Genomic DNA, 26,853 nt, shown 5'->3' with positions numbered 1-26,853 from the left:
GCCACCAAGGAGAAACATCAAGAATTTAGTTATCTTTAGTAAAACTCTAGTTTGTCCTAATGGAATTGAAATGGTATTAGTAGACTCCAGCAGTAACAATCTAATCATAAAATTACTGACGTGTGTGTGTGTGTGTGTATGTGTGTGTGTGTGTTACCATTACACAGAACAATTAATAAGTACAGTAATAAAATACTGCACATCAAATGAAATTGCCTTGGAAAGAACATTCTCACTTTATATACAAACATAGCACTTCCATTTTATATTTGAACAAAGCCTCAGAAAAGTCATTCATTTTGAAATGCTCTCCTCCCAAGTCTGTGTAAGAGCAGGCACCACTATATATTTTAATTTTCCAAGAAAACAGCTTCATTAGGCGTGAAAGGTTAATTGCAGGTTTAAGTGGAGCTCAGGGAACGGTTCAGGGTCTGCAGTGAATTGCACAGCCTGCTTCAGGAAGACTTGAACGAGAGCTGTAAACTGTTTGCCCCGCTGAAATGTTTTACTACCTCATTTACTATCTGTCTTCTTTTACGGCTTGTATTTGTAGTTCTTCTAAACCTTTAATGGCTACAGTTTTATTTCACTGTAATCAGATTTAAATGGAAATACCATGCTGGGATGTTTAAATGTTTTCCCTCTGATTGTATACGGCTACATACTACAGATGAGGGTCTTGGCTATCCTTCACATGATTAAGAAAGTGACTTTGGGGAAACTCTGATGTCACACAGACTCTAACTATTGTGCAGACTTCATTTAACATTCAGTGGGGCCACCCTTGCCAATTCACAACTAGGGCTGGATGCATAATTAGAAAATATGCATTTCCATTTTAATTTATCTGTGAAGGCCAGCACAACTGAAGTCATTATTAGGCAAAACTCCAAAGGTTACACTGTTGAACAAAAATGGAAATCCTTCATGTGCTGAAGACACTGGAATGACAAATGGACGAGTCATAGTTGTCTGAGAGTTTAAAGAAATGTTTCCTTTCCCCTACTAAAAACCAATGACAACTACAGACGTCAGTGTTCAAATACAGATGATAAGTCTATTCTGGTTATAAAATTTTGTTTGGCCTTTAGCACATAATAATATTTTAAAATTTCATTTAAAGACACGCTGTAAAAGTTCTATAAAAGTAATCCCACTCCAGCACCACAGCGCTGAGCACTGCCTATTTGACGAGAACTGTTCCCTCATTGGCTAGAGTGAGCTGAGTGAACCTGGGCCATTACTGTCTCAAGGCATTGTTTAAGGGAAATCCGCATGGTTTTTAACAGGTAAAGCTTCTTCTTTTAGATCTTATCAATTCTAATTTTAATTACACACTGGGAAATTTTATTGATCCATTTCAAATAGTTTAAGATTCTTTTTTTTTTTGAGCCACCAACATGGTAAGAATCAGCCTTGTAGCCACCTCTCCATGTTTTTAAGTAAATTTCCAATCGAGAATTCCCTGTTTCGAAGCCAACTGGGAAAATATTTCCCAGTATTTTCTTCCTTCAATTAAAAAAAAATCTTGTATATGATAATCCCTTATTTTAAGCCCTAGTTATCCTTAAGTTAATTGAAGTGCTTACTGTTCACTGAAGAAATTAAATATAATAGTTGTATAAAAATAGCAATATTTTATTTTCCACTAGGTAGAGACATTATATTTTAGCATTTCTAGTAGTAACATGTCATTGTTAGCTTTAAATTAAATGAGATTATATGTGAAAGTATTTTATGAACTATGGAGTATTATATAAAGTAAGTTAATAATTTCAATAATAGAATAATAAGTTACTACCAGTAGTAATAAAAAATCACAATCAAATTACAAATGTCTGGAAAATTCCAATGTCCTAAGCATCAAAAAATGGTTTAAAGAGCAAATCGCTTCATTCAACTGTTATTTCTTGAGTGCGTACTATATGCCAGGCATTGCTCTGGCCCCTAAGGGTTAAGCAGTGAATAAGAGAGACGAAATGTAAAAATTTCTGTGCCCCATGGTGCTTACGTTATAGTGGATCAAGCTCAAGTATTGTTTTGACCAAGGTGTTGTGAGGACTGAATGTAAAAGGGCTTAGAGAAGAGTCTGGCACATAAAGGCTCAAAAATGCCAATCATCACCATCACCACCATCAACATCGCCAACAACAAGTGAGAAGTTTGAGGTCAAAGAGGAAGCAGATAAAACATTGGGCACTCAAGATCTGGCCTCTATCCTAATTTAGCAACATTCATTCATTCAATAATTTATTCAAAAATCAGAATAGCTCTCACGTGGAATACCTAAGAACGGACAAAATTTGATAGAAAGATGGACTCAAAGACTCACAGACAGTATCATTTCAGAGCATCACTGTCAGTGAGGTAAGACTGTGTTCAGAACTCAAGCCAGAATTACTCTGATGCCTTGGATAGTAAAACTGAGAACCTGCTCATGAAGGGGTGGATGAATAGTGTGTGTTGCCTGTTCATTAAGGAAGGTAAAAATAATTGAAAGAGGCAATGGCAAAATAGTTGAATGGCAATATTCAACAGAGAAAACATCGCATTAATATTGCTTGTACTATTAGAGATACTACTACTAATTAACTTTCATCCATTTTTTAGAGTTTAAAAATGCTTTTATATTAATTTTCTAGGTTGTTCCTCAAGACCGTTCTGTTGAAGTGGGTCAGGAAGCTGTTTTTGTCCTTGCTTTGCAGATGGCTAAAATGAGGCAGCAAGTGATTCAACAACTCCTTGAGGCTCACACAGCTGGTGGCAGCGGTGGGACCCGCACCCAGGACTCTAGATCTTTGACTTGCACTCTGTTCACTTTATAGTCATTAGAAGGAAACTGCTGCTTTAGTACAAATGACTAACACATGATTTTGAATCAAAGAAAAGCAAAAATTGGTAGGGATGTAAAATCAGCTATGGTCAGAGGCACTGGTTAGTGCTGATGGTAATAAAACAATAATAATAACACCAACAACTATTCTGTTCGCATTGATATGATACGCCAGGCGTTGCCCTGAGCACTCTATGTGCATTATTTTATCCAGTTATGCAGACAGAAGTGAATGACAATACAGGTTAGACCCATAAATACGTGCTGAGGGTATATTGCAGGCAGTGTGGTTGAGGATGATTATTGTCAGAGTCATTACCAAAGAGCAACAAGCTAGAACAATGATTCAAGAGCTAACAATCACACAGAGACAAATGCCACGGAGTAGCCACAAGGCAAGGGAGAAAGAAAGCTCCAGGTGAGATCTGGGAGGTGGGTGTGGAGGTTGAAGATTCCCAGGGGACATGACCTCTGAGCCAAGGACTGAAAGATGAGAAGGAGCTGGTCAGGTGAAAAACACTGGCATGACGAGTGTGGTATGTTCTGAGTAAAGGGAATTAGAAATCCAACAGCATGGAGTGAAAGGGTATTTGGGAAACTTCAAGACACTTGCTATGGGTGGGACACAGGTGTGAATGGAAGAATGGCGAGAGAGAAGACAAGACAGTTAAGCAGAAGAGGGTCCATCAAATGACCTCAGGTGCCGAAATAGGAAACAGATTTTAATCTGTAGCCGGAAGGAGCCAGGGAATAATTTTTAGGAATGGAGAGGCATAACCAGATTTTTAGTTCAAAGAGACTTCTCTAGTGGTAGCACTGGCTCACTGGAGTGCTGGGCAAGGCTACGATTATTAAAGCCAGGAAAGAAAGTGACAATAAGGAGAGAGAAAAGGGATGAACAGGACAGATATTTAGGAGAGATTAATATGGGAAATTAACAATAGGGTGGCATCTAGAACGACTCCCAGCATTCCGGCGTGGGTGGCTGGGTGCATATAAATGCTATTTACTTCTATATGAAGGAGGAACAGGAGCCATCAGGGTGCGTGGAAGGTGGTGGATCATTTGTTCAGTTCTAGACTTACTGAGTTTGACAACCTGTGGGACATCGTAGTGGAGACATCTAGTTGGTAATGCAGGTGTGAAGCCTGGGAATAAGTCTAGCCCAGAGAGGCAGATTTGGGGGTTATTTGCATGGATTGAATCTGAGGACTTTCAATTGTATGGATGGAGAATGCTAGCTGTTACAATACCTAAAGCCTGCAATCTCCGTGGCTTAACAAAATAGAGATTTATTTTCCCCCATATAAAGTCCAAGGTGGGCATCCTGACTGGTGTCAGGATGTGTGTGAGGGAAGAGGAAGGAGCGTAGCACCTACTCTGCGTAGTTACTTAGGAACCCAGACAGATGATGCTTCTGCCATCTTCAGTCTGGGGCTTCCATGCTTGCCTTGAGCATTGACATCAAAGTGGCAGGTGGGAGATGAGAGGGTGAGAAAGGTATAACCCTTTCTAAACCACCTTGGACCAGTAAATCTCACAATACTTTAGTTCCAGGCCAACAGCAGGTACTACTTTCCCAGAAACAATTCTCCACCAGGGGAGGGAAGGAGAAATTTTGGGTGGAGAGCCAGCAATCTCTGCCACTGGAGAGGATAAACCTGGTAGAAGGAGGGCAGGGAGGAGAGAAGGACCAAGAAGAAGACTGGTTATGGAGGAGGAGAGCCCATGAGAAGACAAGAACACCCAGAGAGGGAGAAGACAGGCAGGACTGAGATTGTCCACTGACTCTGTAAGACTAGTCAGTGGCTAGTGATGTCCCGTGGATCCTGTTTCTGGTTGCAACAAATAGCCCCCAAATTCCATGACAACTGTAAGCCAGCTGAGTTTGTGGCTTCCAAGCTTCTCTTGATTTGAAATTCAGAATGTCCCTTGAGAGATTTCTCTTGGAAGGAAGTTGGAGTAGGTCGCTGCTAAGGTCACTTCTGGCTCTAAGAATTTATAACTGCAGCTGCCTTTCTTCCGCAGGCCAGCAGCCGGGACCCAGATATCACTGCTGGCCTCCTCTCTGACACATGCGGTTTTGCCACAAGCATCACTGTGAAGACAGGGGACTGGCTGGTTTCGAGAACGTTCTTGCTAGAAACATGCAATTGTTTTTGTTAGTTAGGGACTTGTGAAGGAATGGACATGCTTCTACCCGAGCGAGAACCACACTGGTAATACCAGGAGTGGATCATACTTACTGTCAGGTGTGGTTCCTATGATGCCAGTGTCACTGGTACAGAGACTGGCTCTCAGTCTCGTATTAGAAGCAGAGACTGGACAGAGCCAAAGACCAGGCCAGGACTTCATCTCACGTCCAGCAGTCCGTGAACAACCTAATAGATTTTTTTTAAGTTTAATTTTCTAATTCTTTACATTATGATAAAATTTGTCTTTTAACTCTGCCTATCTCTCACGCTGGGAGCACCTTGAAAGTAGGGATTATGTTTTTATTCACCTTTATATCTCAATCTATGATGGGTGGTCAATAAATATTACTTGAATGAGAATTCATTGATGAATAAAAGGCTGTGTGCTGCTAAGGAAGCGAACTCTGGTTAGAATTAGATTATAAGACTCCCTGTTGCAGGCTGGCCGCCGCCTCGTGTTTCTCTAATCCTGGTACTCAGTTGCAGAGAAGTTCCTGAGTGGAGGGTGGGAATCACACGAGGCAGAGGAGGGACCAGCACAGCACCAGCGGGGCTCTCGCTGACGTGGTGTCCAAGCAGGTGACCTAGGGGAGAGCTTCCCGCAGGAAGCCGCTGTGCTCCAAAAATGCCCCCGCCCCTTCCTAAGGCCTGGGTGTGCTCAGCTCAGAGAGTGAGAGCCACACAAGTGCTAGTGAGCATCTGGCTCAGTGTCTTGGTCCACCCCGTCTCTAAACAGGTTTTAATATGTGTGGCTGTGTGTACAACATTGATGAGAAACTGAAACAGCTGCCGCACTTGATGGCATCAATGCCTTAGCGATTTAACTCTCCCCGGATGTCTTTGGAGAGACTTTCAGTATTTTAAATCAACATTGGCAGTCCGGCCATAAGATCCTTCTCAGTGCCTGGGTGGACTACTTCTCAAAAGAAAAAAAAAAAATCAGTTCACTTTTCATGTTCTGAGATCTCTCTGGAAATTGTGCACAGTTAGAACCAACGCACAGAAAAAAAGTTTTTTTTTTAAAGAAACTAGATAACAATTTTAAATCAGGGTTAAACAGTGTTGGGTGATGCGAATCATTGCTTTCCGAAGCATTAGCATGAGTCTAGGAGACAGGTACAAGGCTTATACCCTCTACACAGATACACTGTGTTGAATATTAAAAGACAAGCTATCAACGGAAAAAATGAATTTTAGTACTGTCCAAGGTGATGTTTCTGCTACTCTAAGTTCATAGTAGTCAACATTTTTAAAGAAATTTCAACATTAAAAGAAGCTGGAAACAGCCACTATCCCTGCAAAGGCAAAATACTGTTTTAACAAACTCCAATGGTAAAGCAAATTTATGCCTTCTATATAAAACTCTTAGATCATGGCAAAAATGGGAGAGGAAAAAAAACAGATAAAATTATGCAAATCCTCACTTCTAGTCATTTAGATAAAATGGATGAGAAAAATGCTATACAGAATCATGATTTTTCCATTAATATTATTATGAATTACTTAGACCTTACCAACAGTTATTACAGATAACTGAACGGCCAAAGGCATTTTAACAAAAACAGATGGGTCTGTAGCCAAATTGATCCTTGATAAATCTCTTTTGCTGAAGGAAAAGGCAGTATGGCTGGACAGGGTATTTCTCAAAACAGACTTCAAACCATTTCTCTGATGTTTGCTGAGTGAGCCAGGACCCCAGATAGTACACATTCTCTCCAGCAATTCAAAACAGGGACTTCAGGGAAGGAGTTTGTTTAAATGACCTCCTTTAATCTAACAGAGGATAGTATAAAAGAAACCTTCATTCTCTGAAGCAGTTTTGAGACTCTGACTGAGCATGTCCCATAAATGCTGACCCTTCTGAGTCAAAAAAGTATCAGTTTGCCTCACTTTGCCTTTGGGAGCAATAAAAGTGGCCTCTGAGCTACTGTAAATGGAGAAGTGTCACAAAGAGTCAGCACTAGTGGAAACCTTTCAAACTCTACGGGCAGGTAAATCACAGAGGGAGCAGATTTCAGAGGGTCCGGAACTTTCTGATGTTGTAACCAGGGGGGTAAACATTGCCCTGCATTCCCTCCAAGTTATCTCCAGACGCAAAGAGAATCCCCACACATTGTTCCACAAGCCCTGGCTACCATTTCCTAAGTGATTTGCCAAGCGTATCTGTAGAAGGGACATCTTGCTATCCAGAGAGTCCTCATAGGCGGCGAGGAATTGGGTCAGGGATGGATGGCGACAGAAATTCTTATTAGCATGTGTATCCACTGGAGAGAGAATCAGAATGTCATTTGTGGGGAGAGATGGAAGACTTTGCCTCTTTTTCAGGCGTATTCACTTTGGATGCTGTCTACCTACTTTCAGTAAGTGCCTTAGTTGGCGGAAAGATGAAAAAAAAACTTGCTTTCAGGTCAATAAAGGAAATCTCGTATGATCAATGGTTGATTAGAGCAGGATCTTCTAAGCAGGAGGCTCTGGGCTGCATTCTGTAAGGGTTTTCAAATTAGTCTTACTCTGAGGTCTGGGCAAAGGGCCAGTTCACCACCCAGCTGCCGCTGACTTTCAGCCCAATGGTCAATGAGTTCCCATAATTAGAGGAAAAGTTAAAAAAAAAAAAAAAAGGAAAAGAAACTCACATTTTAGAGGCGTTAAATCTAAGAAAGTAGAGAAGTATAGCAGAAGCAGGGTACTATCAGGTTTTTAAAAGTACATATATTTGGTCAGAGTTGGTTTCATAGTCATTACTCCAAACTCTCACTTATTAAAGTTGGAGAAATGCAGATTATAATTTTTATTTGCGAAAGTATTTATGACTTGCTCTAAAACAATGCGAAAGGGGATTATGAAAGGACAAACCATAACTGGCTTATTTATAATTGACTAAGTATGTTGAGTCTTCCCTGCCTTTTTGCCTTTTTTTTTTTTTTTTTTTTGGTAAAAAACTACCTTTTCAAAAGCATTTTGACAAACTGGAATCATAATACCAGAACAAAAGCAAGTCCTCTATGAGTAACTGCAGATTTTACTTAATATATCATTCTCATCTCATTTTCTAGAGTTACAAGTAGTCAACCAGTTGTTTTTATTTCTCTGGTCAAGTACTAATTGAGAAAAGAGAATAGAGAAGTAAGTAAACTGGTCCTGAGCCAGCGAGCCACAGTGCCAAAGGGCTACCCATTGTTTCTAGAGAGCTAGAATAACCTGCAAAGGATGGAAAGTCAGCACACAAAAAAGCAGAGCCTATTGCTCACGGCTTAGATGTCTACGGTCTGTCAGCATTGCTCTTACTTGCATGTTTAGAGCACTTTTTTAAGGGGACTGTAAACAACGTTATTTGTGAAAAATGTTGGGTGAGCTGCCTGAGACAAAAAATACGACTGTCTTTGTAAAAAACTACTTGTTTGGCCAGAACTGACCCAGCTGAATCAATAGCTAAACCAATTATATTCAAAATTTAATGTTAATTCAAATAAAAACAATTGAATTGTAGGTGACTGAATTGCCTGGCTGTTGGAACTGGTCAGGCAGTATCTAGTTACGGTGCCCTTTGTGTATGACCAGATCATGTTCTGAAGTTTATGATCCAACATGAAGAGTTGTTACACTTCTATTCCGAACCTGGCCTTTATTTAGATGCGTAATTGAACATGGCAGAAGCAACCAACAAAGGGGCAAACGTCTAAGAGACTCTAGAATTACTGTGGGACGAAACTGATTATTTAGTAACTTTAAATCAGTAAATTTAAGTTTGGGGAAAAGCCTGTTTAGAAGGAAACAGAGCACAGGATGCCACATACAGATAATTTAAAAATATGGAGCATTGGCATTAAAATGTGAATTTGCACGTAGCTTATCAACAATCACCACCATCCCCTTAGACCAGGTACATGAAGAAATACTTCCGAAACTTCCTGAAATGACCAGTACTTTAATAAGCAAGAATCTATAGCACAATCTATGAAAAAATTTTAGGAACCATTCCACCAAACTGCAAGAGCTGCTTCCGTCCCTGGTTGTTTAACCTTTCTCAAACATTTACACTGGATTGATATTTGAAAAGAACGGTGAACTGAAAAGAGAAAATATGTATTTTTATATACAAAAGCAGCCTGTTCAACTTGCCATCTTTAACATATTGACGTGTTTTGTTCTAGTGTTACTCAAAATTAGCTTTGAGATAAAAGTTCACATTAATTATCCCATAATGTAGTCTAATCACTGCTGACATTTTGAAAGAAGACGTTAAGGCAGCCAAGAGAAACTAAAAAGTGGGTGAACGTATTACCTATGTTCATCACAGGAAGCCTAGAGTGCTTCTCCATGAGTTCATTTTTTCTTACATTAAAACCCTGGAGGCAAGACAAACTAATTGGACCCTCTGCCCTACTCAAGCATGGGCTCCCTCATCCTTGGCACTTCTCTGGTTCTTAGATGATGAGACAAAAAAGATTTTGGATGCATTTCAGTTTTAATTTCATCATTTTATCGATTTTTATGACTTAAAGTAGGACATAAAAATAAAATAGGATGTGTCAACAATTTCCCTTTCTCATTTTAAATGATTAGCTCTAGAATTAAGTGAAGATTAAATCTAAGCTGGAACTACCTTTTGAATTTAGTGAGTATTGCAGTCTTTAATATTAAAAAAGGATACTTTTATTAGTAAATAAAAAAAATCATAAATCCCAGTTCAAAATATGTCTGATCAAACTTAGCATCTGCAAATTTTTCCTTTTCTAAATTGTAAGCATAAATGAGCTCCTATAGTTTAGGTTTATTTCATCATTATAAAAAGTTGAAATTTCTCCTTGTTGAAGTGAGTGAAAACCAAGCACAAATGCAGTTATAATAAAAATGCAAAAAAACCTGATTGTGATTATCTCATGTTCTTTAGGATAAATATTCTACAAAATGGGATTTGTGGGACAGTTACGTCAGTGAGCTTGGAAATGCCTCATCTGAATCCTACTGAAATGAATTTAATAATCTTAAAGGTATGAGAGAAGTAAGCTCACAGGACACAGTTCTAAAATGGTTCATAAAATCTTATCCTGCCAAGAAAGATGCTCTCTACACATACAAACACATACATATATGTGTGGAGTGTTAAAGTCCTAAGAAGCAAAAAGTTCAAAATATTCTATTAAATTTATACTGGTTCCCTTTGTACTACTAATATGAACAGAAGCAAAATACTCCCTACGTGAAAAAGAAAAAAAAATTATTTCTGGTTTTGATGAGAATATTCAAACAAGGAAAACGGTAAGACAGTGATCATCAAAAACTGAATCTGGGGCCCTTGGTTTGAGATAACTAACTAATCAATAGACAGTTCTTCTCAGGGACACACAGGACCAGACATTTATTAAGGAACTTTTCAGAGTTTCATACAAGGCAATTAATATAGGCTTCACTATAGAAAATTACGTTTTAATGACTTTCTGTTCAAGTTACATGAATTTTATGTAAGGAAAAGCTTATAAAGTCTAAGATTTTTCTTTCCACCCAAGTTATTAAAATTTGTATTTGAATATAGTTCCTTTCATTAACATTAAATCAGTTAACTCTAATTTATGAAAAAGGACTGTTAAGTTTTACCACAATAGTTTGCACAGCTTTAATTTGCATTCATAAAAAAAAACCCACAATAAATTAATTTGCTACTTGGAAAGAACTTGACAAATGCATTAATCATGAAGAAACCAAACTCAGTTTTTGTTACTCTTTCTCACAAAGGCAGATGTAAGATAAGAGAGTACTGATTTAACATTCTTGAAGCAAAATGAGGTGTAATGATAATAATGGAGATATTCATAGAACCAGAGAATTTTAGAGCTGGAAGGAATCTTAGAAATTCCTTGGTTTAACAAATGGAGGAAGAACAATTCAGTCTCCCAAAGTGTCCGCGGAGCGGAGCCGTGAAGAGGGAGTGCTCTCATTTTCTCCACTGGAAACCACCATAGAGGTTAGAATTATTCAAGGACTGACTAATTTGGCTTTTAAATGACTTTTGTTCCTCCTGAACCATGTTACTTCTTGTCTCTAAGATTTTTGAAAGTGTAGTCTGAGCTCAGAGATGGTGCTGAATCATAACATGAAATGTTTCCTGCAGAATTTAGATTTTTAAAAAATAGCATGAAGACAGCACTAAAACTGTTTCCGACGTCTACACTGTGCACTGATGCTCTTGGCAAGTCAATGACATACTGTCAAATACATTTATGAGTTTGTATCACTGTGAAAAGGTTTGTATAAAGAAACACTCAACAGCACTATATTGTATTGCAAATGTTTCTCTAATTTTGCTATTTGTCTTTTTACTGTTTTATTTTATTTTTTTCTCTTAGCATCAAATTTTTGTTTCCTGATGTAGTTCACGTTGCGCATCATCTTTATGATTCACGCCTGTGTTTACATGCTGCTTAGAAAAGCCTCCAATGCTTGGACCATCACAAGGTATTCCTCTGTTGTCTTCCATTGCTTTTTTAAATCTAAATTTTGGTATTTTGAAAAAAATACAAAAGTTACTGAAAGCAACAGTAAACGGAATATTCTTAGCAAATGTTCAAACATTTAAGATCACTTTAAAATTAAATGTAATTACATTTTTGATCCACTACACACACACACACACACACACACACGCACGCGCGCACACACATTAATTACTAAGTTGCATGAAGATGTTGATGTAATAATTTAAATCATGGGACCATTTCATTAGAGCCACTTCACCATCATTAGAAACATTTCAGTCACTACTTAAATCAAAACATTTAAGTAAAAGCTTTGGACAAGAAAATACTTTGTCTACAGAACAATCTTAAAGAACTGAAAAGCCTTTTGTGATTCACACATTATGTTGAATCATGGAAATAATTCCCAGTCTCCCTTTACAGTGGGGCAAAGAAACATTGATATTTTAAGGAAAAGAGGAAAATAACCCTTATGCCCACTTACTATGCAAGGGTCGGATTTTCCTGGTGCTAAAGATTCTAAATTACTTTTACTCCATTGGGTCTTTGTTTCTGTAGAAATAAATGCAATTTCTTCTCTAAGCCTACAACGATTTTCTCTATATGTTACTCTTTATATAAAAGAGCTTCCCTCACTTCTTACTAGTTTTTAAATTTTAAAATCTGCTCCTGTAATACCATATATGTCAGCATGACAAAGGGTAGTTTTATGCTAGAGATAATCTTCCTGACTTTTGAAAAAGAATATTATCTTGGATACTTAGTTATATGTGTAAAAAGGGTAATGTTATTTTATTTTAAATTATACTTAATTTTGACAGGCTATTTATCTTCAGGAAATTTTAATGATATTCAATTCTAGCTAAATGATTACAGACAAACCACTCTCCGTTCTGTTTTCTTTAGTAAAACCTACCAATCCCAGGTGACAAACTGTCATTTTTCTCTAAAAGATAAGAATTAGAGGAAAAATATTCTCCCAGGTTCCGGCAATGCTAAACTGCCTAGGTATGTACACATACTTCAGGTAAATAAATCTTGCCATCAAAATATTTGGTGAGCACGTGGGATGAGTTCAGAGAAGTTTCAGGCCCTGGTCCAACACCCTCCCCTCTACAGCCCTGGGGGACAAGGTTGGTGGCAGCCTTGCTGCCACCTAAGCAAACCTCAGCTCTCCTACTCAGTGTGAGTCAAAGTCACCGAGGCAGGGAGCCGACCGACGTTGTTTAAGAAACACTTAACACTCATAGCTTTGAAACACAGAAAGTTTTCGTTAACCCTGAATTCTCCACAGTGTTCAGTTAACCTATTTTTCTTTACTATTCGAAAATGCAGAGTTGTAAAAAGGTTACTAAATTTAATTTCATTTCAGAATGAAGGGGATTCACCAATATTTTCTACTGACACACTTTTCAGAAAATCAGCGCCTGCGTAAGGTGAGGTTTGTTCACGTTATGTTTCTTCTGGTGTTGATACTGGGTGCACTTGTGGCACCTGCTACGTTGCTGTTCCCAGCACCTGAGCCGTCCCCTGCAGACTCTGACCCTGACAAGAGAACACTTGCAGGTGGAAGGTAAACGAGGAACATATTCTCCAGCCGCAGCACAGGACCAAGTGGAAACATGGAGGCAGGAGATATAAAAGAATGAAAGAACCGAACACTGAAGGATGTTGTAGCTTGAGCCTCTTACCTCATCCTTTGTTTAAAAGAGGTGCTAATTTCTACAGTTTTCTTTTTTATCTTTTAATATATATTAGTTCATATATAAACTTTTGAGAAAAAAATCCTGCACAGCTATCCCCATATCCTTTAGACTATATGCAAATGTTTTTTTTCTCTTCCATTTGTCATTTATTTTTCCTCTGCCTCTTTTTAAAACACTCCCTTTAGTTCCCAGCCTCCTGTACTTCCAAAAGCAGGTGGTGTGCTGGCTGGTATTTGACATTCTTGATTAAATAATTGCATCATCTAAACCATCTTCTAGTTTTCAGGGACTTCCTTTTGTGAAACTACAAAAATATCTACTGAAATTTCTCTAACGCTCTCATCTTCTGTGAGCAACTTAGACTGTCACATTATTTGATACTGTGAAACTTAGAGGAAATTTCATATGGTTTCAATAACCATTTCTATTATTGTGCTATTCTTAACTTCTCATTTTGGTTCGCAGACAATTTATATTTAAATATCTTCTATATATACATCAGTTATAAGAAGAAGTACTGATAGTTTGATAGTTCTTAACATCTTCACTTTTCTCTTAAATTTTTTTTTTGGCAATTTTAGTACCAATATCTATAAAGTATTGAGTTTCTATGACTTCACTTTATATATACTGACTGGAAGAGCTCCCTCTTTTACTAATGTTTCCATCTAAGGTTATGAAGGTGATTTTTTAAAAAAGCATAATGGAAATGAATCCAGAGTTTGGTTAATAATGCAAGGTCACTTTAAAGGACAGGTTAAATCCATTCCTTGCCCTTTGGGGCTGCTCTGCCCCTTTGAACAGTTTCCCTAGAGCATCTCTAGCAGATGAGTCTCACGCATGATCTGGCCCTGTGGGTTCTTGTGACCCCTCAAGACTCCAGGTGTCTGTAATGCAGATAAACAATCAGATTACTCCCCAGCAGGGGACAGCTGAGTCTCAGAATTACCATCTTAATATTACCCCCTCTTGCCCATAATCTGGCTTTTGCCGTTTCTTTGAAGGTGCTTATGATAACTTTGGCTGTTGCTGGTCTGAGTTCCATGAGTAGCAGTGTTGCTGCCTGAGATGAGGAAGAAACATATTTTAGCACACCTCCACATGCCTGCTAGAGTCAGAATGCAGTTCTGTCCATTGATGAGCACAGAAGAGAGATCAGAGGACAGGATGCTTCAGAACACACCAACTCTCAACACTGACATCCAAATCATCACTGACACTGTCCTCGTGAGAGGGGGGATGTGGATGGCAGGGGGTCCATGGTGCCTGGGAAGAAATGTAGATCCCCAATTCACTGTCTTTCACTATAGCTTTTGCATAGCATTTTGTATGGCATGGGTGACAGTTATTCTCTGCATCAGAAATACAACTGAAAATGTTATTTCATATTGGAGAAAAACAGAGACCCCTTAGCTTGCTAACAATCTTAATGTGTTACTTTCAAGCTCTCAACCGACTGAAGCTCTCTCTCTCTTTACTCTTAAGCTAAATGGGTTTCTCTGTTATTATTTTTAAGCACGTGTATTGTTAAGTTTCAGAATTGAGCCTGGCACACTGCCTAGCACACCTGGAAGGAATGAGCACACTGATTCGCCCATTACAGAATGGATCAAAACATGCACTGTTACTTACCATGATGCATATCATTGTTACCCACCCCTAATGGGCCAGGCACTATCCTGAACGCTTTAAAACATTAACTCTAACCCTTCCAAAAACCTGCAAGGTAGTTGTTATTACCTTATTTTATGGATGAGAAAACTTAATCCTAAAAGAGGTAAAAAGTTACTAATTCAAAGCAAATGGTAGAACCAGGATTTGAATCTAGATCTGTCTGTCACTCTGTCTCTCCATACATCGGCAATGATTGAGAGCAATGAGTCTCAATATATAATGCTTGCCTACGGCTCTGTTTTAAGTGGTCAGATACTTTCACCTATTTGCAGAATCACCAAGAATTCTTCAGGTACAAATGCAGATTGTTCCCAGCGTTGACCCAATATATGAGGAGAACCATTTCCCCTGAGGTGGTTTTGAGTAGCTCTAGAAAGGTTATAAGCAGAAAAAAGGTATAATCTGCTGTCAACTTACATAGTGGTTCTATTTCTGGAAAAATTCAGTATACATGAAAACCATTTAAAATTGAGTTTAATGTAAAACAAGTTCTAAGTTCAGACAATTCAAAACAGTTTTTGTTTTTAGCTTCATGAATGCCCAGCAGCACACTCTAAACTGGTAGTGCGTTATGGTGTGGCACTGTTCGCCAGGGCATCCCGGATCCCCGCACCCTGCTCCTAACTGCCTTTACAGTGGCCCCAGTCATTACAGGGAACCAGAATGTCTTACACGTTTCTGAAAAAACTTCTGGGGGCGACAGTGCCCCTGTGGAGAATCACTGTTGCCATGTGTCCTTTGGGTAAGATGTGACAAAGAGCAGTGGTGAACCAAGGCTTATTCCCCTTTTCCAAGGCCTATCAAAAAACGAAGACTTCTCACCTGATTCTTTGCATGGCTTTTGTTGCTTCAAGATAACACATATTAGGTATCATTAATATAACAACTGACCCCCAAAGGTAGATGCTTAAAGTAACAAGTATTTATGAATCTCACAGTTTCTGTGAGTCAAATTTTGGGAGCAGCTTAGCCGAGTGGTTCTGGCTCAAGGCCTCTCATGAGGCTGCAACTAAGACATTGGCCGTGGCTACAGTCCTCTGAGGGCTGGACTGGGATTAGAGGAGCCACTTCGAAGCTCAGTCTTGAGGCTATCAGCGAGTCCCTTCCTGGCTGCTGGCCAGAGGCCTCAGTTCCCCACCACAGGGGCCTCTCCATAGCCAGTGTCCTCACAACCCAGCGGCTGATTTTCTCAGAATGACTGATCCAAGAGAGAGAATGAGAAGCTAAAATGCCTTTACTAATCCAGCATCAAAAGTTGCACCCTGTAACCTTTGCTTTATTCCATTTGTTAGAAGGGACCACTGAGTCCAGCCTGTGCCCAAGAGCAGAAGAATTAGGCTCCATCTTTTGAAAGGAGGAGCATCAAAGAATTTGTGGACATATTTTAAAAGCACCACAGTCATCATAGGCTGTCCCTGTCTGGAATACAAAAAGACCTAGAGAATCAACAGGATTTTCACAAATCTAACATAACTCAGGCATGGAGAACTGGGAAATAGTGTGAGAAAAATCATTGATGGGTCTAGGTTTTGAGATGAGTTAGGAAGGATGGGACTGGAGAGAGATGAGAAGAGGATACTGGGGGACACGGGCAGGTGAGCAGACTCTTAAGGCAACTCTAAGCTTCATTTCAGATATCATCTATATATGGAGAACGATGTTTATATCTCTATATATCATTTATAGCACAGATTCTAATACCGTCATCACCATTTTATCTGAAGAAAGATACAATTCACTGTGACTCTTAAATGCTTGTTGCACTTTTTGATGATCGACTTAGCAGGAAATAATCAGACATGTGGGAAGCTTCTAATATGCCTTCTGTACCTATCACTGGAGAACTTTGAGTGGGGATCATAATGAGTAGAGCTGTGCCAGAAAACATTCTCCATTCTGCTACACTTCCTCGGGGCTGAGGGAGCCCATCACTTCTTATCAAGCGTGTTCTGCTTAGCATTTCAGCCAGCTTTCCAATTTAGCTAACCTTCAGGTTCTCTTGTTTACTATTTACTTGTGCTCCCAAGTAGAATTTGAATATCTCATTTGCATAAACACAATCTGTTGACCCCTTATCTTTTGAAGATCTGCATGGAGAAACTCAGGGCAATGCTGAACGCCAACTGGAAAGGTGGGCCTCAGTGGGAGTACCCCCTCTTCCCATGGGGTCATCTCTGTGCAGTTTTACTGCCGAGTAAGGGCCAAGCATTTTAGCCACTCAGAGTCAAGTTCTTATGTTTGCTAATTATCTGGAAATGCTTTGCATACTCATATTGGGAAAGAATTCACAGATTCCCACTGCAGATCAGAGGTGCAAAACACTTAAGGAATATGTTTCCTCTGCCTATCCAAATTCTGTTCACCTATTCCTCAGGACCCAGCCTAAGTAAGACCTGACTTCTCCAGCAGGCCCGTCTGATTACCAAAGCCTTCACAAAAATTTCTCTCCTGAACTTCTTTAGCGCCTGAAGCCTGCATTACATAATTCTACTCCTGGTGGTTTTGTTATTGTTTGATTAGACAAGACTGAAGAACATCCTTAAGTCCCTAACCCCACCACACCTCTACTACAGATATACTCATTTGTTAATTTAAAAAAATCTAATTATTTCCTAAAATTTACTGAACTAATTGCCTTAAAATTTAAGTTTTTCCTGAGAATTTCTTAACCCTATACTCCACAGGGAATGTAGCTAGCCCTACTTGTTTATCCATATAACTACTTAGAAGACAAAAAGAAGACACAGGAAAAGAAATTGCTATAAGCTAGAATTCATATCACTCAAATCTCAGATGCTTTATTTATAGCCAGGCAGGAAACATTTTAAAAAGGATTGTAAGATGACAGTAATTATTATTTCTGGGACCTATTATTTACCATTTTAACAATTATTAGAAATAGGATTTCACGTAAGAAAAATCAACCAATCAAAGAATACTTGTATGTAATAATTACGATAGCAGGGACTTTTATTGCTCCCCCTTATTTTGCTGCTCCTTGTTTACATGGAGAATACCAGGTGAGTAAGCACCGAGCTGACCTGAAATATTAATGATCCAGCCCTGCATAAGATTTTCATTCAAGCATTATTATGAACAGACTATAGTTATCATAACTATCTGGTGAGCTATTTCAGAGTCTTTTTTTCAATAAAATAGCATTTGAGAAAAATAAACAAGAGGTTTCTCTTTAAAATATTAATCACATATGGATTTTTTAACACCACAGAAAGTCTATAATATTTAAATAACCCTTCTCATTCAAAACAAACCAAACCGAAAACAGAAAACCACAACATACGGACCAGGCTTTCTGCATACGTTATCATCTCTCTTCCACACAGTCACTCGAGAAGGTGGATATGATGGCCTCATTTTACAGAGGCCACGGACTGAATCCCAGAGATCAGGATCCCAGAGATTGCTCAAGGTCTCACAGCTACTAGAAGGCAGAATCAGAACCCATCTCAAAGCCCCGACAATGTTCCCTTTACCAGGCTGCAGGATGAGAGCATTTGCAGTGTTGGCACCTGTGGGGCGGGCTGTATCACCTGCATGGCTGTTTGTCTTGCAAAAGTGAAAACTCTGAACTCAGTTTTTGAGCCCCACCTAGAAAGGATGACTGATGGAGACCAATCCTCAGCCTGGTCCTACTAAGCATTATAAATACTGGGACAAAAGGACCAGGAGGGGTGTCAGAACGTGAAGGCAGGGTATCTCAAAGTGGGAGAAATCACTTTCTAAGGGTCAGAAAAAGAGCTCCCAGCAAACAGAGATCCTGAACTCCCAGGGCTGCAACTTATCCCAGCACAGAGAAGTGCTCTGCAGACTCAGAGCAGCTGGGGCGCTGGGGTGTCTGGCAGTTCACATCACCTGGATCTCTCCCCACAGAAGTTTTCAAATAAGACTTTGGTGAATTCTAACGCATGCGGAATTACAGAATGGAAGTCAGTAGAAATACAGGATTTGCTTTACAGAAATTTACTGTGTAGCCAAATGCTATAACACGGAGTCCATAAGGTGAGGGAGAGCTGACATCACCTGTGCAAAGCTGTGCTCACCTGTATGTCTGTGTAAGTTCTGTTGCTTTAAATGCTGTATTTACAACCATTTTCCCTCTTTGCACTATGTTGTTGCATGACTGATGGATGGAGACTATTTTAAACCAAAGGTCTCTGAGGGTCAAGGCCATGTCGACTTGCTAAGTGGAACACCAGTTAGAGCCCAACAGGCATTCTAGGAATTTGTAATGTTATTTGGGGTTGGTAATTACGATTAGGCTATAGCTTAAATCTGAAACAATCCAGCAGTAAAATCAAGACTAAAACGTGAGGTCATCGCCTCCCGGCAGTCACAATCAGATTACTGGTGCATGAGTTTGACACTGAGATTTGAGGGAAGGAGACTGCCCTTTAAAATGCTCCACTCAGACTGGAAAGCCTTCTGGACAAATGAGTGAGAAGGAGCTGACTCACTAATGTGCCTGCAAACACTTTAAAACTGTACTTTAAATGATGTTCTGCTTTGAACAGATAATTGGCCCAATTCTTCCCTTTCTCTGTCTGTAACTCCCATTGAAATCAATGAGAATTGCATATTCAAAAGGATGAGAGAACATAGTTGCAGGTTGAATTAATGGGATAAAGGACTGCAGATCTCTTAAAGCTTGTGCAATTAAATTGAGGCCTCACACAATTCTCTAGGGTCACTAGCAATTTGCTGGCCTAGGAGAGCCAGCTGACTTCGTTTTCAGAGGTGTCACAATTTATAGAATGCGTTCTCTTAGACAGCAAGGTGTGATCCTTCTCAGCTCAAAATCTCCCTCTTCATGCTAATCTCTTTAGGACCTTATACCTTGGAGTCTGGGATTTCATTCACATGCCCTTATCACCAGTTAAGATCATCCATCCATCCATCAATCAGCAAAATCTCCATTTAAAAGTCATGAAAAACTAAGCACATGTCAGTATCTTATTTTTCTATAAAAACATCTGTCTACGCATCATTTATATGCATGTTAATTATCTGCTGTCTTTCCCAACTAGAAGGAAAGCTCCAACTGGTAAGAAACCTTGTCTTATTTATCATTATATCCTTAGCATTTGACCTGGTTATAACTGTCAAATATTTTTAATCCTCAAAACACGTACGAGCATATTTGATTATATATTCATAAAGCCACGGAACAATATTGGCCTTTAAACATTGCAGATATATAAAACGCACTTAAACATTTCTCCACTGAAGAGAAAGAAGGTATTTACTAACTGCCTCCTATATGCTAGCTTCTCTACAAAGATTTCTTGTCCTTATGAATTCCCACAATAGTGGGGTATGATGTAGTATTTTTATATTTATGTTACAAATATAGAAATGGAGGCTTAGAGAAATTAAATAACTTTCCCAAAAGCACAGAACTAGGAAGCGGCAGAGCTGAGGATGGAATCTTCTTCTGATTCCACAGCCCATATGTATCTTCCATTATCTCACTGCTTAACATTTGAAAAATAAGGAAAGGAAACATATTTATAAAATGGGGAGGGTCTCAACCTGTCCCTCATAAGAAAGGATGATGATCACATGGCCATCCGCGTAGAGAAGTACTGAATAGGTGGCCAGATAAGCCGGAGGGACAGAAAGTGACCAGAAGGAAAAGGCCCAGGACTGAGTGCCCAGCAGAAATCCACGCGGCACCTCGAAGGCTGAGCCCCTCGCTTGCTGGCTGGGTGAGGGCCTGATCGTTCTAGCTGGGTGTGCGTGTGACACCGCGTATTTCCATCTGCTCTGACTCATACGTGGCCTACTTCTGACCCCTAGGTCCCTGCTCTTTGGTCGCGACACTTCAGGATTCCATCACTTCCACCTGCTCTATGGGACACACCAGATTCCCTCTGCCCCAGGCATATCCTTCCCCAGTGTCTTCTCTTTCCCCTGACATACCACCCCTCCCAGCCTCTCTAGGAAGTGTTTCCAAATGCTAACCTCTCCCATTTGGCACTTATACTCAGAGCCTAGATCAACGTAGGGGTCCACAGTGTGGGGATCACCCTCTGGGGGTACCCACAAAGCAGTCCGGGCATCCATAAAGGGCTCCACCTTGCTCAGAGACATCATTTCTGCTTTCTGCACAGGCTGACATGCCCTGGGCTCTGGAGCTGGACGCTGAAAGCCCTCTGGGAGTCAGGGGCAGTGGTAAGAATAAAAGCGGCCATCTACGGACTCTGTGCCAGGTGTGGCACCGGCCAGGCGCTTCTCCTGGATTATTTATTTGCTCCTCCCCCGTCCCAGAGAGGCAGGGGGTGCTGTCTTCACGTCCCCATAGTAGAGGGAACTGTGGCTTTACAGCAGTACAAGCACCTTGGCTAAAGGTCTGCAGCAGGTTTGTGACAAAACTGGGATCTGAACCCGGTGTCCTGACCCCCAAGCTGGTAATCTTAACCATAGCACTACTGGGCAAGGCTGGAGCCATCTCTGGGAGCTGGTGTAGGTGGGCGTGATCAAAGGCCATGTGGTGAGCGAGTGGTGGCAGCCAGGGCGTCTGGTCCTCAGCCCAGCGTTCCCTCCCCACCTCACACTCCATCCCAGGTGTGCAGAAGGGCCCTTCTTACTGCACTGTTCCCACCATATGAAGAGCAATCACGTTCTGCCAAGATTTTAGGTGAATAAATTTTGACATTTAACAACTTGACATTTCTTCACATCATTAAATATTCTTTGCATTATTATAATCTAACATATAGCTATATGCTAATTTGTGTACATTTTTCTTTTATCTACGTTTTCAATTTTATGCTATTATAAATAATGTTGGATTGACCATCTCTGCTTTTGATTATTTGACTGAACTTCTGATTGTTTCCGTCAAGTAGATTCCTAAAAATGAAATTACTAAGTGCAAGAATATGAACTATTTTGAAGCTCTTAAATGGTCCCAGTTTATTTTACAGAAACTTACACTGACTCTCTGTTTCGTCACATGTACATATAATACATAATTTTTCACTAATTTGACAGGTGAGGATTCCTGTTTTAATATCTATTTTGTTGACTGTTAGTTAGACTACAGGCTTTTAATGTTTTTGTTAGTCATTAGTCTATTTATCGATTGCTTCTCCATGTATTTTGTCCCTTTTTGTATTGATATGTTAGGTTTCCCTCATTTGTATGAGCCTTCCCTATAATAAAACAATCAATGTTTTATTGTATTTGTTGGTAATAGTTTCCTGCATTCCCACCCCAGCTCCCGCCTTGCTTTGGTTACCACTTGATGTCTTCCTTATCAATGAGGACCTCTACACTTGGGGGGGCCGCTGTCTCCTGCAGTTCCTCCGAGTTCTTCCTGTCACCCCAATGGATGGGAAGCTGTTTAAGTCAGAAGCACCACTATTAAATCATTTAATAGTCTTATGTTAGCACATGGTGTGGTGGTAAGAAAAACAGGGCATAAAGGAAGTACACCATACGGAGCTCTATTAAGGTATGCAGACGTGGGAAATGAATCACAAATTATGACTTTCCAGACTTCAAACTTTCCAACTGAGCAGGGAATGAGTTACTGAAATAATAGGCAGCTCAAATAAGGAGGAAGGGGGAGACACACAGGATGGTGCACAGGAAAAGAAATCAGCAGCTCCTTGAGGGGAAAAACTCTAGTTTGCTTATCTTTGTCTCCCTCATGCTGTTATTAGCGCTCAGCAGCACACATCGGCTGTCCGCTAAGGGCTTGCTGGAGGATGGGTAGAGGGGTGACCACACCCACCTCTCCTGACTGCCACCCACTGGCTTTGTGACTGTAGACAAGTCAGTTGCTCTTACTGGCCCTCAATTTCACCATCTGTAAAATGGTTATTGAACAGGGTTGTTGCCAAGATCCAGTGAGGCAACGAACGTGAAAGTAGCTTGTGAACAGTAAGGCAAAAATAAAATAGAAGTTGTGCACTTTCATGGAAGTTCTCTGTAGTTATTTAGTATCTCAAAAGAAAAATTCATTGGCAAGCAGGTAAGAGGCTATGATTCTTCTCAGATGATTAGCCTGGTTTCTTTTCATTCTCCCACCCCCTCTTGCCCCTGATCGATGCTATACATCTAAATGTCCCTAAAACACAGGCACAGTGGTCATTTAACTTCACTTCAGTGCTGCCCCGCATAGCCTGCTGAACAAACTGTTTTATGAAAAGTCTGCAGGAAAATTCTGTTATACACATGCATCCCGTATCATACATTAAAGGTTAGCATACAATATTAATTAATGACCTTTCCTTGCCGCGTGTGCTGGCCATTAGGAAGAGTTTCATTGATGTGATGCTGAGTACTGACAATGGGCAGGAAGGAACTGCCCAGTGTGCGGGTGGGGAGGGTAAAACGGTGTTCTGGTTACTGGAACAGCACGTACAAAGGTCTTGAGGTGTGAAAGGGCACAGCGCGGGCCCTGGACCACTTCTCTGAGAGGTGGAGATGGGTGTTGGGGAAAACAACCTGTCACAGTTCATCCACTCAGAACAATCCAATCGAGCACCCTTAACACAGCTCTTAAAAAGTAAAAGAGGTCCATGTAAAGGGTATGAGGACAAAGAATGAAGCTGAGAATGTAGTAACGACAACCTCTTTCCTCTGCTCTCACAGCCCTGATCCCTGTGCAGAATATTTTGTGGTTTAGGCAACCTTCCTCCATAAGAAAGAGACCCGGGGAGGATGAGATGTTAATTACCCTTGAGTTGCCTTTGCTTTTCACCAGGTAACTGGTGCTAAGGCATCAGGTGACCCAGGAGAGGGACCCTCCCACAGTACCAAGCCCTGACCAGACGAGAGACTTCTCATCGTCTCCATGCCCAACCGTCCCCAAATCAGGTTGCAAAATTCCAAATAGAAGCTGATTTTCCATTTATTTGTTTCCTCTTAGTGCCCATTGACTGAAGTAGGGACTCAGTTATTCTTGGCTTTCCCATTTACTTTATTTAGAGAAGATAAGGTTTAATAATGCTTAAAACATCCTTCTAGCCAGCTATCACTGACCACTACAATGTGATGTCCGACTAGCTGTACATTCTAAACTGAAGGGTACGGTTTAATCTGACTTTAAACACACACTCACTATATTTCTTCTCCTTTTCCAAGGCAAGATAATCATTCTTACAGAAAATCTCTCAAACAATGGGTGACACTTGCTCTGCCTGCCCCCTGTCCCATTTTTTCCTATTTATCAAAATGAAAAAAAAAAACCCCGACAGAGAGAATATTAAGTCATCTCCTCTCTTTGGCACGTTTGGGGCCTGGTGAGAACAAGGGTTTTGTTGGAAAGCTGCCTGCAGTGGAAGCAACGGAAGACGAAGCTGGCAAGTTAGGGGAGGATCGGATTTTGAAGAGCCTCTGTGCTGAGTTTAACCTTGATCTCGTAGGCAGGTCTGTTGGATGTTTTAGAAATCAAGTGTGTTTTAATAAAAGACAAAAATGAAACACTGAGTGTGAAGGGGAAAAGATGCTGCTATTCCCATTTTACGTATGAAGAAACTGAGGCACGGAGACAGCTCGAAAGTTGCTGAGGACATCACAGCTATGTGGCCGACTTGACTCTGACAGCTCTACTCCCCTGCTGCCTTTGATTTCTTTAACTGACAAGGAACAACTGTCAGTTAAAGGAACAAGGAAGAAGAGACGTGGGGACCAGCACAGGGAGCCCGAGAACAGGGTCACTATTAGCCGCCTACACTAGTAATTCACATGCCATCTTGAACGGAGTCCTTGCGTGTGGCAATTTGCTTAAAAAAAAAAAAAATTCTGAATAAAAAGTAGAGAAAACGCAGGAATAAATAGGGGAAAGAAAAAGAGCTGTACGGATACGCAGACGGCTCACACGCGTATCTGCGAACACGCCTGCCGGCTCCCACCAAGGGCCTCTCTCGCCGGGTGTTATTACCAAGAGAAAACAAGGAAGCCGGTCAATTATACAGCTTCCCCATCATTAGGCTTAAGGGAAAAGTAATGAGGAGGGAGAGACGCAGCATCAGCTTTAGAGCAGAACGTAAGACGCACGAGAGAAGCCTTCGGAGGAAGACGGCAAGAGGAGCCGGACCTGCCTCTGAAGTCACTCCGAGGCCTGAGGAATCCACTCACCGAGAGTCCGCCCAGCGCCTCCGCGGTGGCGGGAATAGTGCCGTCCCCGCCCCCTGCCCCCCGAAGATGCCCACGCCCCGTGCTAGTCCCTGGATTCTATTTGACAAGGCAGGAAGGGAGTTTAGAGACGTGATCAAAGTAAGGGTTTTGAGATGGGGAGGCAACCCTGGACTACCCGGGTGGGCCCAATATAATCATAAGGGTCCTTAAAAGCGGGAGAGGCCGAAAGACTCCACTGGACACTGATGGCTTCGAAGAGGGAATTGGGGCCGTGAACCGCCAGCAGCTACTCTAGAAGCTAGGAAAGGAGAGGAAATGGATCCTCCCCCAGAACCTCCAGAACAAGTGCAGCTCTTCTGGCCTGTTTGAGATCTCTGGCCTCCAGCGCGGTGAGATAACAAATCTGCCCTGGAAGCCACCTGGTTTGCGGTGACTCGTTACAGCAACGATAGGAAACTAAAGCGCCTCCTACGTGCTCAGAACTGCACTCGGCGCTGAGAGGGAGTCACGGGATATTCAAAACAATGCAAATGGGCGAAGGGCTTGGATCTGATGCATTCAAAATGCCGAGTTTTCTGGGCCCCAGACATGCCGTCCTCCTCCAGGAGTTGATGATCTGGGCGGTGCGGGGACTCTTCAGTCATCCCCAGCCCTCCCGTCTCAAGCTCTTCCCCTCTTCCTGATAATGCTGTTTTCTGCTGCTTCTTATAAGAAACGTTTCTCAGAACTTGAAAGTCAGAAAATGGAGGGGGAGTAATTTAAGTATTTGCATGGTAGTGTTTAGGAAAAAAGACCTATTAATTTTTTTAAATTGCTTACTTGTGAAACTCATAAATAAGACAACGTACACCTTCTTTGCTTCATTCAGCTTGGCTGCTGTGTACCAGTACAGAGAAGCAGGCTGTTTGCTGTGTAGGTTGTTGAGGATTGAAATGAAGTGAGGCCATTGCAAGGCCACCTTAAGGCCTTCATTGACCTCTCTATATGTCCAGCCAAACAATGGTAAAATACACTAACACGCAATATAATTTTCATTATATAATAATTGAAAAGTTTTTATAATTTTTATTTAAAAATATTTAAGTATCTTATAGAACCTTTGATTACAATTATTCAGTGATGATCCTACTTACTTAGGGATTCCAATGAAATGAGCAAATGAAACTTAGATTGTTTTCAAGTGTATTAAAATGTTTCTGAATATTAAATTGAATAAAGGTGGCATTATATTACATTCTGTAGATATTCCTTAACTCTAGTTTTGTAGTTTTCTTATTTTAGAGTAGAATTTTTGTTTCGGTGCTTAAGCCTTTTCGGAGGCCCAGGGCACTGTGCTCGCAGGGCTGACAGGTGAGATAGTCTTGTGTATCAGCATCACACCCACAACACACTAAGCTCAACAATACAAATGATTCTTTTATAAAGTACACACAACCAAGAAGGAAGAGTTAAGGTTACTATGGAAACCATCATACACACTCTAGCACTGAATTAGTGCTAACTCAGCTTGCTCTGGCAACTCCCTTTGTGGTGATATGGTCATCATTTTCATTAACGGGAGGCAGCACAGCGGAAGGATCAAGAAACTGGACTTCGCAGCCAGGCAACGTCCAGCTCCAGTTCTGGCTCCATCACTTAGCTGCCTGACTTCGGGTAGGTCACTTAAGCTCTCCATGCCTCAGATTTCCCATCTAGAAAATGGGGTAATGAGAGTAGCTAGCTCAGAGGATTACAAGGATGAAGCGGGTTAATACTTACAAAGCACTTACAGAAGGGACTGGTACAGGTAAGTTTTATATATGTAGTTTCTGAATTAAAAAAAAAAGCATTTATTCAGAACTTACTGAGTTTGATCATACGGC

The 26,853-nt window shown here is 40.7% G+C and overlaps 1 protein-coding gene and 1 long non-coding RNA gene across 4 annotated transcripts in view; one reads left to right on the top strand and one right to left on the bottom strand.

Moving 5' to 3' along the window:
- The window catches only part of LOC140699435 (uncharacterized), a 28,874-nt gene extending 25,909 nt beyond the window's left edge, over positions 1 to 2,965 (top strand). Inside the window, exon 3 of the long non-coding RNA XR_012077606.1 lies at positions 2,643 to 2,965. This is a non-coding gene — a long non-coding RNA (uncharacterized lncRNA). The remainder of the gene's footprint in view (positions 1 to 2,642) is intronic.
- ATRNL1 (attractin like 1) overlaps positions 1 to 26,853 on the bottom strand; it is a 626,998-nt gene that overhangs the window by 8,574 nt on the left and 591,571 nt on the right. Inside the window, exon 29 of one of the 3 annotated variants that reach the window (XM_072971948.1) lies at positions 10,790 to 11,516. The exons of the other annotated variants lie outside the window; for them this stretch is intronic. Within the exon in view, the coding sequence (XP_072828049.1) occupies positions 11,437 to 11,516 (80 nt within the window). The 3' untranslated portion in view covers positions 10,790 to 11,436. Of the gene's footprint in view, positions 1 to 10,789; positions 11,517 to 26,853 lie in introns of those variants that run through there. 3 annotated transcript variants of the gene reach the window in all.

Source organism: Vicugna pacos, chromosome 11 (genome assembly GCF_048564905.1).
Source record: "Vicugna pacos chromosome 11, VicPac4, whole genome shotgun sequence".
NCBI classification, from domain to species: domain Eukaryota; kingdom Metazoa; phylum Chordata; class Mammalia; order Artiodactyla; family Camelidae; genus Vicugna; species Vicugna pacos.
The sequence above is the reverse complement of the archived record's forward strand: the minus strand, read 5'-3'. Positions and strand labels throughout refer to the sequence as shown.